The sequence below is a fragment of the Leuciscus leuciscus genome (assembly GCF_965113295.1).
Source record: "Leuciscus leuciscus genome assembly, chromosome: 15".
In the NCBI taxonomy this organism is placed as follows: domain Eukaryota; kingdom Metazoa; phylum Chordata; class Actinopteri; order Cypriniformes; family Leuciscidae; genus Leuciscus; species Leuciscus leuciscus.
Window position 1 is genome coordinate 27417092 of NC_138739.1, and position 11674 is coordinate 27428765.

The following is an 11674-nucleotide window of genomic DNA, read 5'->3' on the forward strand; positions in this document are numbered from 1 at the left end:
CATTTTTCATGAGCTGAACTCAAAGATCTAAGACTTTTTCTATGTACACAAAAGGCCTATTTCTCTCAAATATTGTTCATAGATCTGTCTAAATCTGTGTTATGGAGCACTTCTCCTTTGCCGAGATAATCCATCCACCTCACAGGTGTGGCATATCAAGATGCTGATTAGACAGCATGATTATTGCACAGGTGTGCCTTAGGCTGGCCACAATAAAAGGCCACTCTAAAATGTGCAGTTTTACTGTATTGGGGGGATCCGGGCGGGTTATTGAGAGATATCAAATAATCCATTCCTTAAGGTGGAAACCAATATATTTTATTCATTATTTTTAATTACATTTTTCTTGTTATAATTTACATATAATAATTTATAATATAATATAATATTCCTGATCCTCATATTTTGGTTTCAACATCAAACAGGGACATATTACATTAAAATGATAAGGAACCAATATATTTTATTCATATATATTTCTTGGTTCTTGTTTTTTATATAATTTAATTAAACATAAATAATATATAATAACTATTAATAATATGTATTATATGGTTATAACTGTATAATAATAATAATATGTTTTGCGTTAGGAGACATAAAATAATCTAGGGTAGGAACTAATATATTTTGTGCATATTTTAAACGTGGTTCCGCCCGGACATTCATAGATGTTGGACGGGGAAAAGATGGCGGCGGCCATGGTACAAATGTCATGTTTGTACCGTGGGATGTTGGCGGTCAGGGCCACTGGCATCCGACCGCTGATTCCAGGACTTGTGCCATCTCACTTCAGGGCGTTTTCCATAAAGAAAGAACCGGAGTTAGAGGAAAACCCGTATTATAATAAATATGAAGAGAAGATCAGGAAACTGCGCAGGTGAGGAGCTGTCAAATGCTGCTGATGTAGTTTCTATATAATAAAATAATGTCAAGCATTAATCTAGTTTGTACTCCTGTAACATCAGTTCAAAACCTCAAGAATATAAAGCCCGACTAGAAAAGCGCAGTGAGAAGAAGACGGAGCCGCTCGGACAGTCCAGACAAGCTGAGTTCGTGAAGTACATGGAGAAAGAGGTGATCACTGATGAGCACATTTACAGTTAATTCTACAAATGTATTAATTGAATTAATTATAATTTAGTAAGAATTCAAATGCAAGTTGTTATGATTTAAATGCATATTATATTTTTAAATAACTTTAATAAATTGTTATATATATATATATATATATATATATATATATGAAGAGTTCAAATGCAAAAGCCTCTAAGTGCCATCTGAAATTTTCTTCTAGAATGATCATTTTTATAAAGCTTGTATATTTAAGTTAAGTAATTTCACTTAAATGACAATTAATAGGTATTTGCATTGCCATTTAAGTGAAATTATTGAACTTAAATATACAAGCTTGATAAAAATGATCATTCTAGAAGAAAATTTCAGATGGCACTTAGAGGCTTTTGCATCTGAACTCATATATATATATAATATATATAAATATATATATATATATATATATATATATATATATATATATAACATTAGTATAGACATATTATAATGTACAAATACAGAATTTGCTCATGTTGTCATATTTGTAGTTGGACAAACGTGGTAAAGCAGAAACCGGGGGCTTCACCAAAGATAAGGTAGGAAGTCAAACCTCATTAGTATTTAATTCCATATTGTGCATTTTGAGACTTGCATTTTAATATTTGCAACCTTTTTTGTTATTTTATAGACGTTAGGATCTCTTCTTAACCTTGATATGATTCAGGAGAAATCTGGATCTGAAATTGCAGAGGTAAGAAATATAATCATAGAACAACAGTCATATTTTCAGTCTGCGCTGCACTGTAAAATAATTTGTAGAAAGATTAAATAGACCCAAACCCTTTACTTTGTTGTGCAGCTTTGGATGCAGCACTTCTCGAAGAAAGACACAATTAGTGCCGTCATACCAGTGAGTTTCTATTTTATATGTTCTCTTATCAGTCCATTAACAACTGTTTTTGCTTTTTTTCAATGCAATTCAATCTATTGTGATGAGAAGTCAAATTTTAGATCTGATTTTGTCTTCAGATCTATAATTTTTTCACCAGAGATGAATAACCTTGTAATTCTCCATTATAGGGCTCAACATTTGATATTATTTTGGGCCGTGCCAAATCTTGCCCAACGGTAAGAATTTTAATACTCTGAAACAGAAAAGGTGAAGTAATTTTGTTTAAATGGTCAAGTAAAATGTCATACCACCAAACAATAAACCCTGCAAAATGCTACATGGCCACTTAGTGGCAGTAGATGCTTTCAATAGTGGTTTCAAGATTGAGGATTTTCAGTGTCTTTTGAATATCTTGATCATATCTGTGGCAACCGAGAGAATATCAGAATAATGTGATATTCGGTTCCGTTAATGGTTCTCGCCATAGATGGCAAAAATATGGATGACGTCTCTACTTCCTTCCACTGTAGAAAAATTTGGCCAAAATATCCCAGTAACAGTCGTTGACGATTACGTCATTTGGAGCCTGAGTCTACGCAGTAATGATCCTGAGATGTGTGATCCCGCTCACACCAGACTCAATCGCAAACACAGCTGTCAATCATAATGTAACACCCCATTTTTATAGCATCAAATAACTGGGATAACTAACTAAAACCAAACTTATTGGAAAAAACGAACACTCGAACATATGTCAGCGTGATAAGAACTACCTAAAATGACACAACCCATCTTTGGAAAAAAATTTTTTAATTTTTTTATTTTGGCTCATGTCTCATTTGATTACATGGAGAGGCCGGGGCTTATGACTTGCACTGCAGCCAGCCACTGGGGGGCGATGGAAATGTTTTGGCTTCACTTTTCAGGACGTGTGCGGCACACATGGTTCTCGCGCGTGCGTTCTTTCACCGACTGAATACAGAGGCTGTGTTCGAAATTCACTATTCCCTACATTACTCCACTAATATAGTTCACTTGAAGGAGTGATTGAAAACGAGTGAGTGACTTGCGTAGTTTGTTTGCTGTTTATGATTATTTAAAGCTTAGCAAACTGGCAGCTCCAGTAGTAATGGAAAGATTTATCTTGAACTCTGTCATGGGAACTATGTATAAACCTTAATTTAACAATTTAATAATCAATTAAAAAGGAATTAATACCTGTATGATATTACGCTGTAGCCACATTGGACCAGCGGTTTGGAAAAAGGATGGATGGATGGATGGATGATTCAGCTGAGCGCCATCTTCTGGTCAGACAAGGGAATTCATTCGGTGCGTCTCTCAATTGTTATCGCGGTGCATTGTGGGATTGAATGACTGCAATCGATAACATCCTCTATGGTTTCGGACACCACTACAAATGTCTGTTCCCTCAAATAGTGCCCTATTTAACGGTATAGGGGGCGATTTCGGAGTTTCTTGCATTCATTATTCAGTGGCGTGTAATGCTGCGAATGAATCTACAGTGCAAAACAGATAATGAATAACTGTTATGAAATGGTTCTTTTTAGTGAATGAAAAACATACTTACTAATTTAGTTAATAATGAAGCGGTTCTTTTTAGTTAATCAAACGTACAATGTAACCAGTGTAGTTCGATTCCTGAAGGAATGACTTATGAGTCGGTTATTTTTTTTTGTGAAATACAAACTCGCAGCGTGACTAGTCGTTCAATTCCCAAATTAATTACAACAGTAGTCTGATTATGAGTATTTTAATATGTAATATATATAATTGAATTACAAGTACTTAATTTTTGGAATCTGATTACATTTATACAGATTACATGTAATCAATTACTACCCAGCATTTATATTGCCTTAAACTGAAATCCACTCAGTATTTATGAGTTTTGTCAATCTTTGTGCAGTTTCTGTACGCTCTACCCCAGAGGGAGGGCTATGAGTTTTTTGTCGGCCAGTGGGCTGGTCTTGAGATGCACTTCACATCTTTAATCAATGTTCAGGTATTATATTTTTAAATCTTTTAATATAAATTCCACGCTGTTTTCTGGTTTACGTACTGAAAATGGCTTCTATTTCAGACTATGGGAGAAAATGCACCCAGCCAGCTTATTTTATACCACTATACAGACCTGCAGAAGGACAAAGGCATCGTGCTGATGACCGCTGAGATGGATATCAAATTTGTGGTAAGTTCAATGAAGTTACTAAGTAAAACAAAAAGCAAACTATGTAAATTTTCATTCTTTTTTTTGTAAACCTCTTTCAGACTGTCCACCAGGCACAGTGCTTGGCCAATCAGGTGCAGCTGTTTTACGGATCGCAACGGCTTGAGATTTTCCGATTGGTCGAGAACTTCAACCACCAACCAGAAGAGTTTAAACACATGTCTGTGATAGCAGAACTAGAACAGAGTGGTATTGAACCAGCAGTCACTACAAACTAATCCTATGGCATTAAATATGGTGTTGCCTAATGTGGACTGTCGCCTTGGGAAAGAAACGCTCTGTAACTATATATGGAGTCCCGTGAGAGTCTCTGCAGCCAGATAAGAAGATATGTGTTGTCTTTGAGCATTTGTGAGATAAGCAGACATGTCAACAGACAAAATACTTACACAAAATACTGTACTCTTCTGTGTTTATGATTATTTTGTGCTTAAAATACAAAAAGGAAGCTTATTATTAGGATGCCTTTAAGGTGCCATAGATATGGCATGTCTCCCACAAAAATAAGTAATCTTTACTACATATTTATGGATCCACTGTGTGGTGTTATTCATAATAAAACTTCACATTTTGGCAGTACCTAATTCTTTATTTCACATATCATTACGGTAACCCTTTAATTATTTGAACACTTATGGCGCGCATAAAAATCTGAAAATAAAGTGACGTAGTGAAATGATGCTTCATTTTGTCTTTTAATTTGCTGATGAATTTTACCCAAATTACCTTGGTTATTTTTAGTGAATTTAAGAAGTTCGCAATAATGTTTCAAAAAGGTTTGACTTCATTTTGAACTGTTTAAGAAATAGTGTACAAAATGCTGTGCTAAATTGTGAATAAGCTTGCCGTGCTTTACATTACCCTTGAATCTCGACTGTATTCACAATACAATATATAAGGGCCTTTTTGCTCTTATAATACGTTTATTTATTGCCTATACTGAGGACACACATTTTTTATAAAAATGTTAATTCATGAAATGTCATCCTTCCGCTAGAAGAGATAGTTCCTGACAGAACGTCGCTGTGAGTTCTGCGCATTGATATGGTGCACAACTTTCTCGTTTCGTGCGGTTTCGTGTCATAAACGTTTATATACTGTCTATGGTCATAAAGAGTTGTTTTTGTTTTTTTTGCAGGTGAAATCCGGTTATTTCAATAAATGGGGTCATTTCGCGTGAGCGCGAAAAAAAATCTCCACAAACTTCGCAAAAGAAGTAGCGCGAATTCCGCGACAACCCCCCAAAAAGCTGATTGTTTTGAAAGTGATATTTTATCATTTTAAAACTTTTTGGGGAAAAGTGTGCTCTTACCTTTTTATAATTTATTTTATTTAGTTGTTGCCGGGGTTTTATCTTTTTTTCTGTCTAATGTAGTGACATTAAAAGTGTCACTGTAAGCTGAATATGAATCGTTTAGCCTACATTCAGCGTTGTAAACGCAGGTTAATTGTCGCCAATGCCCCACCCTACTGTACACAGCGCCCTTACAAATAAACCCGATGATAACTATCCATTTAACCGCTGACATTCGCTAGGCTCCTATACGCGTTAACACGGGCGTTAAGCAGGCGTTTTGTGCGCGTTAACAGGCGAGTGAAGACGCGTCGTCAGGTGCTGCAGCGTCCATAAACGCCCACCTAGAACAGCACCAGACGAGATAGAGCAGCGCTTACATCCGAGGTGAGCATCTCCATCATATGCCATTGATTCATTGACGGGTGCTTGTCATTTATGGATGTTTGTCGGTGAATGTCGTCCGTCAAGATGTCGTTATTGTCTCAATGACAGTTGTGAATGAGCTCGTGTGTTTACAGTACATGATCAAAATAGCATCCTCTGATTATGCAATGATATTTATGCTTGTGAATGACTATAGCTGAAAAAAAATCACTTGTATTTGGACCTGTTATGTTGATTCTGTGATGCTTTAACGATGTTCTCGCCAAACAAACCAGGGTAAAATGAGATGAAGGCTCGAAATTATGCATTGGCTTATGCATCATCAAGACTTGTTTTGATGATACATAGACCACACAGCTGGTGGTCCTGTTTTTTAAATGTATTTTATTTTTAGTAGATGCTACTGCATCTCAGTAACAGGGCTTACACCAGTCTTTATTCTTGTCTTACCATGTTTATGTATGTGTGTGTTTGTGTATATATTTCTATATATATATATATAGGCTATATATACACACACATAGGCATGATTTGTTTTTCTCACACCATTTTCAGTATTCACTATTAGTAACAGGGTTGATGCAGTCTCGACTCCTGCTTAAACCTTTACCTGTATTTATACTTTTGTCCGTGTTCACAGATGGCAAAAGCAGACCAACGCTTTGGGCAGAGAGATGGATCTGATCAGAACTTTGACTACATGTTCAAACTCCTGATCATTGGCAACAGCAGTGTAGGAAAAACCAGCTTTTTATTCAGATATGCAGATGACTCCTTTAGCAACTCTTTTGTCAGCACAGTCGGCATCGACTTTAAGGTGAAGACCGTTTACAGGAACGAAAAGAGAGTGAAGCTCCAAATATGGGTGAGTGTAGCAGGTTTATTGGTGTAATTAAATCCCTAATATTGCATGAATCATGCAATATGTGAATGAAAATGAGGATATTTTTAGCCCCAGATTGTTTGTTGTTCTAATGTGATTGGCTGGCATCGTTAAACGCAAACTGCATCCAGCTGCATCCATCCTCTCCCTTCCACATTCACCTTCTATCAGCCTGTGATTGAGAGCCATCTTTTACTGGAGGAAAAGAAAGCAAGCGCCTTCTCCCCCCCCATATGCATCATCGATGCTGGTTGTCATGGAAGCAGCACTCCATACTGCTCCCTGGCAGAGAGAGATCCTCATAGCCAATTAAAGCGGCCCCTGAGGGTAAGGGGGCGGGCAGAGATTTCGAAAGCACACAAGCGCCGGGGTGACAAGTATGACACAGCCACAATGTGTGATCATTCATAATCTGGGCGTATTGATCACAAGGTCTTAAAAATAGGCTCTCATTCAAAACAGCTGCAGGGAAAGTGGCACCAAGTCGAACCAAACAAAATGGGCTTTGAATAATCAAGGGCCCAAAATAGAGAAATTACAACCTTTCATTTAGTTTGTCCTCCACATGCTTGATAGCTATTGCATTCATGGAGCATTGAAGGTCATGATACGTCACACTGTTATAAATAAAATGCCACCAAGGTTTTTATTGGGAAAGTCTGTAGTGAGATAAAATTAATAATTTAATTAAAAAAATATATATAATAAATTAAGATGAATTTATCATTTATTTTTATATATTTGTAGATTAAATAAAAATGTATAATAGGTAATAATCTCAATAATAAATTGAGATTAGTTTGTAATGAGATAATTGTAGCCTATTCATTTTTACATTTTTCTGAATAAATAAAAATAATGAAAATAATTGGAATGATTAAAAAATAATACAATTAGTTAGTAGATAATCAATACACAAAATATTTTTATTTTTAATTTTACGCACATTTGATATATTAAGAAGCCACACAATTTAAGGGTAGTTGTAGGTGGTTGTCAGGGTGTTGCTATATGATATTCTGGTCTCTAAAGGGCCACAAAGGATATCACAATGATAGCTATAACGCTGAAATTGTAATAATTGTTCTAGTTCTTTGAATATTTGAGACCTTCTACGAGAAGTACACCCCACAACTATAATGATAACGACACATAGAGGAATAATAACATTGAAATTCCCTTTTGAAATGTAAACATTTGAAGAAAAAGAATCCAGCTGATTAATGATAAAAACATTGACAGCCAATCAGAATCCACCTGTCTTTAAAGAGCTCGAGCATTTAAAGCAGCTGAAGACAGAACGACAGAAGTGTTATTGTCCGTCTGTGTGAATGCTAATATAGTTATTGTTGTAGTTATCTTTACAGTTATAGTTCTTTGTGTGAATGGTCTTAAATCGATGTGATTTTTCCAAAGCATGTCATTTTCTGTGTTGTCTATACTATAGGATACAGCTGGACAGGAGCGGTATAGAACTATTACTACAGCTTACTACAGAGGAGCCATGGGCTTCATCCTTATGTACGACATCACAAATGAAGAGTCCTTCAATGCAGTGCAGGACTGGTGAGCAGTTTTAATCCGGAATCCATAGGTTTTTGTCCATAATGCACTGATATGCCATAAATGACCATTTCCTTTCAGGGCAACACAGATTAAGACCTATTCATGGGATAACGCTCAGGTTATATTAGTGGGGAACAAATGTGACATGGATGAGGAGAGGGTGGTGCCTTCTGAGAAGGGGAAACACTTGGCCGACCAGTTAGGTAAGTTATGTGCCCAGTCTTTAAAGGAGACCTATTATGTCATTTTTCAAAGTCTTGATTTTGTTTTTGGGGTCGGCTAGAATAGGTTTACATGCTTCAATATTCAAAAAATCATTCTTTTTCACATATTTTACATTGTTGCAGCACCTCTTTTCCCCACTGTAAAAAAAAAAGTTGCTGCCTTAAATTTCTAAGTTCAATCAACTTGAATGTTTGAGTCATTTCAACTTAATTACATTAAACTGACTTTAAAAACGAGTTGAATCTCGTATAACCTAATTATAAAAAAGTTGAAAAATTAAAGCAATGTAAAAACATACGTTGTCATAACTTATTGATCGTATAATTTTTCACAGTGCAGGAACGCTCTGTTTAGTTCCTGTCCCCCCTTCTGAAAAGCACAGTGTGCTCTGATTGGTCGACTGTACCTGTGTGTTGTGATTGGTCAACCGATTCAAGCGTGTTTGGGAAATATTACAGCCCTTAACATAACCGTGGGTTTCAACACACTACTAACGCAACTCACCTAGGCCTCGTCCCCTTAATTTTGCATATGCCTTGAGCAAGCATTATTTAAATGTGGAATATTATGTCATGTTCGTTCCCGGAAGAAAACTCAAGACTACAGTCGACTACAATACTGATGTTGAGAATAGCTGGAGTGACTTGTGCTTTGTAACTTTGCTGACCTTTTTATGCTCAAACAGCAACGTTACACACTAAAGAAAGTTGAAAATGTTAGAAAAGCATAATAGGACCCCTTTAATCTGATTAATTTTGTATTTGGATTCTTTCTCGCAGGGTTTGAGTACTACGAAGCCAGCGCCAAGGAGAACATCAACGTCAGACAAGTATTTGAGCGCTTGGTCGACATTATCTGCGTGAAGATGTCCGAGAGAGTCGATACGGATCCACCCATAGTTACCGGTGCCAAAACCACCCGACTAACCGATAAACCTCCCCAGCTACCTCAGAATTGTTGCTGATTTCTCTCTCTACTCATATGCCAACCTATCAGCAGCGGATCCGATGTCGTCTGGTTTAACGTTCTGTTGTATGCCGATCGGAACCGACCTGGGGTGCGTTTCCTGCGCAAACAACGTAACTCACTGCTTAACCACCGTAGTATGATGCATCGTTAGAGAAATTAACTAGTTAGTCACAAATATTTCCTAAAATCATTGTAACATGGTTGCACTTCCATTGTCTGAGCCATGTTGGGTTAACAATATCGGAAATGTAGTTAATGACGTCACAGAAATAACTTCTGCTAATGAATCGATTTAACATCGCTATTGATGTCAGATTATCATAAACACAATTTTGTAATTGCCGTACATTTCATTCAGTCAGGAACTTTCCCCCAACGTAATTTTTCTCAGAGATGCACTGTAAAAAACAACAACAAAAAAACAAGTTGCTGCCTTAAATTTTTAAGTACAATCAACTTGGATGTTTAAGTCATTTCAACTTAAATTACATTAAACTGACTTTTAAAAACGAGTTGAATCTTGTATAACTTGAAAATTGCTTAACTTATTTTGATGAGGTAAAGCAATGTAAAAACAAATGTTGTTATAACATTGATCATATCATTTTTTTTTTATAGTGTACAAACATTGCATCTGAGGACCACTTAAATATTTTTGTTCCCTTTATTTGATGTTTGATTCATCGCGGGTTCCCTCTTCATAATCCAAGCTTCCCTTACGCGTTTATGCACAAGCACACATCAAAAGCGCTAAACTAAACAGAATTAAATGTACATGCATTTAAATTTCATACTAACAAGAAACTATGCTTCAAGCCGCAAGTCGAGAGCTGTAGTTCTAAACTCACAAAGTTGAGTTGCTCAGTTAAACTATGTTGGCAAACGATGGAACTTGCGACTACAGTTGGCTAACGATTGCGTTCGGGAAACACACCCCTGTTTGTTTGTAGCTGTCAAACATGTGAAGTAGTTCAGTAATAATAGTACACTTCTACCCTAATCAGTCCATAGGAAACTTAACGCAGGGACTAGAGCAAAGCACAAAAACTACTACTTGGCTCTCAGAACTTCAGTGTTCACTGCCGAAACTAGATTTAAAACGCAATCTGTGGTGGCACAATCGCGCTAATTTTATGAATTATATATTTAATGTAGTACTTTAATGGAGGTAAAATGGTGGATAATCTGTTAAAAGGCACAAAAATAAACTCAGACCTTTGCAAAATGGCCATTATGCAAAATTGAGTTTTCAGGGTGGTTTCGATTCTCTGATCTGATTGGATCAGAAGCAGATGCACATTGTATGTTGGACTCCATCTATTAACTGCTGGCACAGTATGTTTTGAGAATATAAGCACTTGTTTAAGCTATCTTCATGTTGAGAGGAAAAAAATGATTAGATACGCAAATTAAAATTCATGTCTTGCACAAAAATACGACATTAAAATCACGTTAAACTTAGTATTGCCAGAAACCACATGTTACTGTTGTGCGTAATAATAGACTGAACACAATCAGCACATTTCATAGTCAGGCGTTGTTACAAAAGATATGATTCTTCACTCAAATCCTCAAGAAGAAAGTCGAGGTTTATCGTGAACTCGTGCCAGGATGTTTATATTTCAGAAACCTGTAGCAAATCCTTGTGGGTTCGTGTATGTATTATCTACCTTGGTTTTTTTATCAAGTGATGTATGAGTGTTTTATGTAATTATAGTCGAAATTATTCCAAATGAGATATCCCCCCCAAGTAGATATTTATTTTTATGCTGCTGGAATATATAGTTGTACCTTTGCTGTCAGTGTATTTTGATTTGTAGACGATTTGCACTGGGGCGTACAGTGATTGTACAGTTGTGAATGTTACTTTTAGATGCAATTTGTAACAATAAAAGCACAAATCACATATAATAATGCTAATATTTATGTACTGCGTCTGTCATTGAATGTGATGCTGGATACTATAGTATAGACTATATAGGATAGCAAACAAAAATTGCTGAAATGAAATAAACTTATTTGACACTATATTTACTTAAAAGTCACAAAAGACACTTTACTTATCCTTATTTTTCACACAGTGTTAAAAGATGAAACAACCTTAATTCATGGTCTTATATTAAACAACAAATATTTGTCTGTTATTTTGTT

At 36.0% G+C, this 11674-nt stretch overlaps 2 protein-coding genes across 2 annotated transcripts; both read left to right on the plus strand.

Annotated features, from left to right (window-relative positions):
- The first annotated feature begins 662 nt into the window (after positions 1 to 662).
- atpaf1 (ATP synthase mitochondrial F1 complex assembly factor 1) lies at positions 663 to 4778 on the plus strand. Its single transcript, XM_082138180.1, has 9 exons — positions 663 to 880; positions 969 to 1077; positions 1605 to 1652; positions 1745 to 1807; positions 1916 to 1966; positions 2137 to 2184; positions 3879 to 3974; positions 4053 to 4160; positions 4241 to 4778. Exons 1-9 carry the CDS (start codon positions 672 to 674, stop codon positions 4415 to 4417), a joined length of 909 nt encoding a protein of 302 aa, XP_081994306.1. The 5' UTR covers positions 663 to 671; the 3' UTR covers positions 4418 to 4778.
- Positions 4779 to 4921: 143 nt separating this feature from the next.
- rab3b (RAB3B, member RAS oncogene family) lies at positions 4922 to 11562 on the plus strand. Its single transcript, XM_082138181.1, has 5 exons — positions 4922 to 5880; positions 6521 to 6745; positions 8211 to 8329; positions 8408 to 8532; positions 9334 to 11562. The coding sequence occupies exons 2-5, from the start codon at positions 6521 to 6523 to the stop codon at positions 9516 to 9518; spliced, it is 654 nt and encodes a 217-aa protein (XP_081994307.1). The 5' UTR covers positions 4922 to 5880; the 3' UTR covers positions 9519 to 11562.
- Positions 11563 to 11674: the final 112 nt, after the last annotated feature.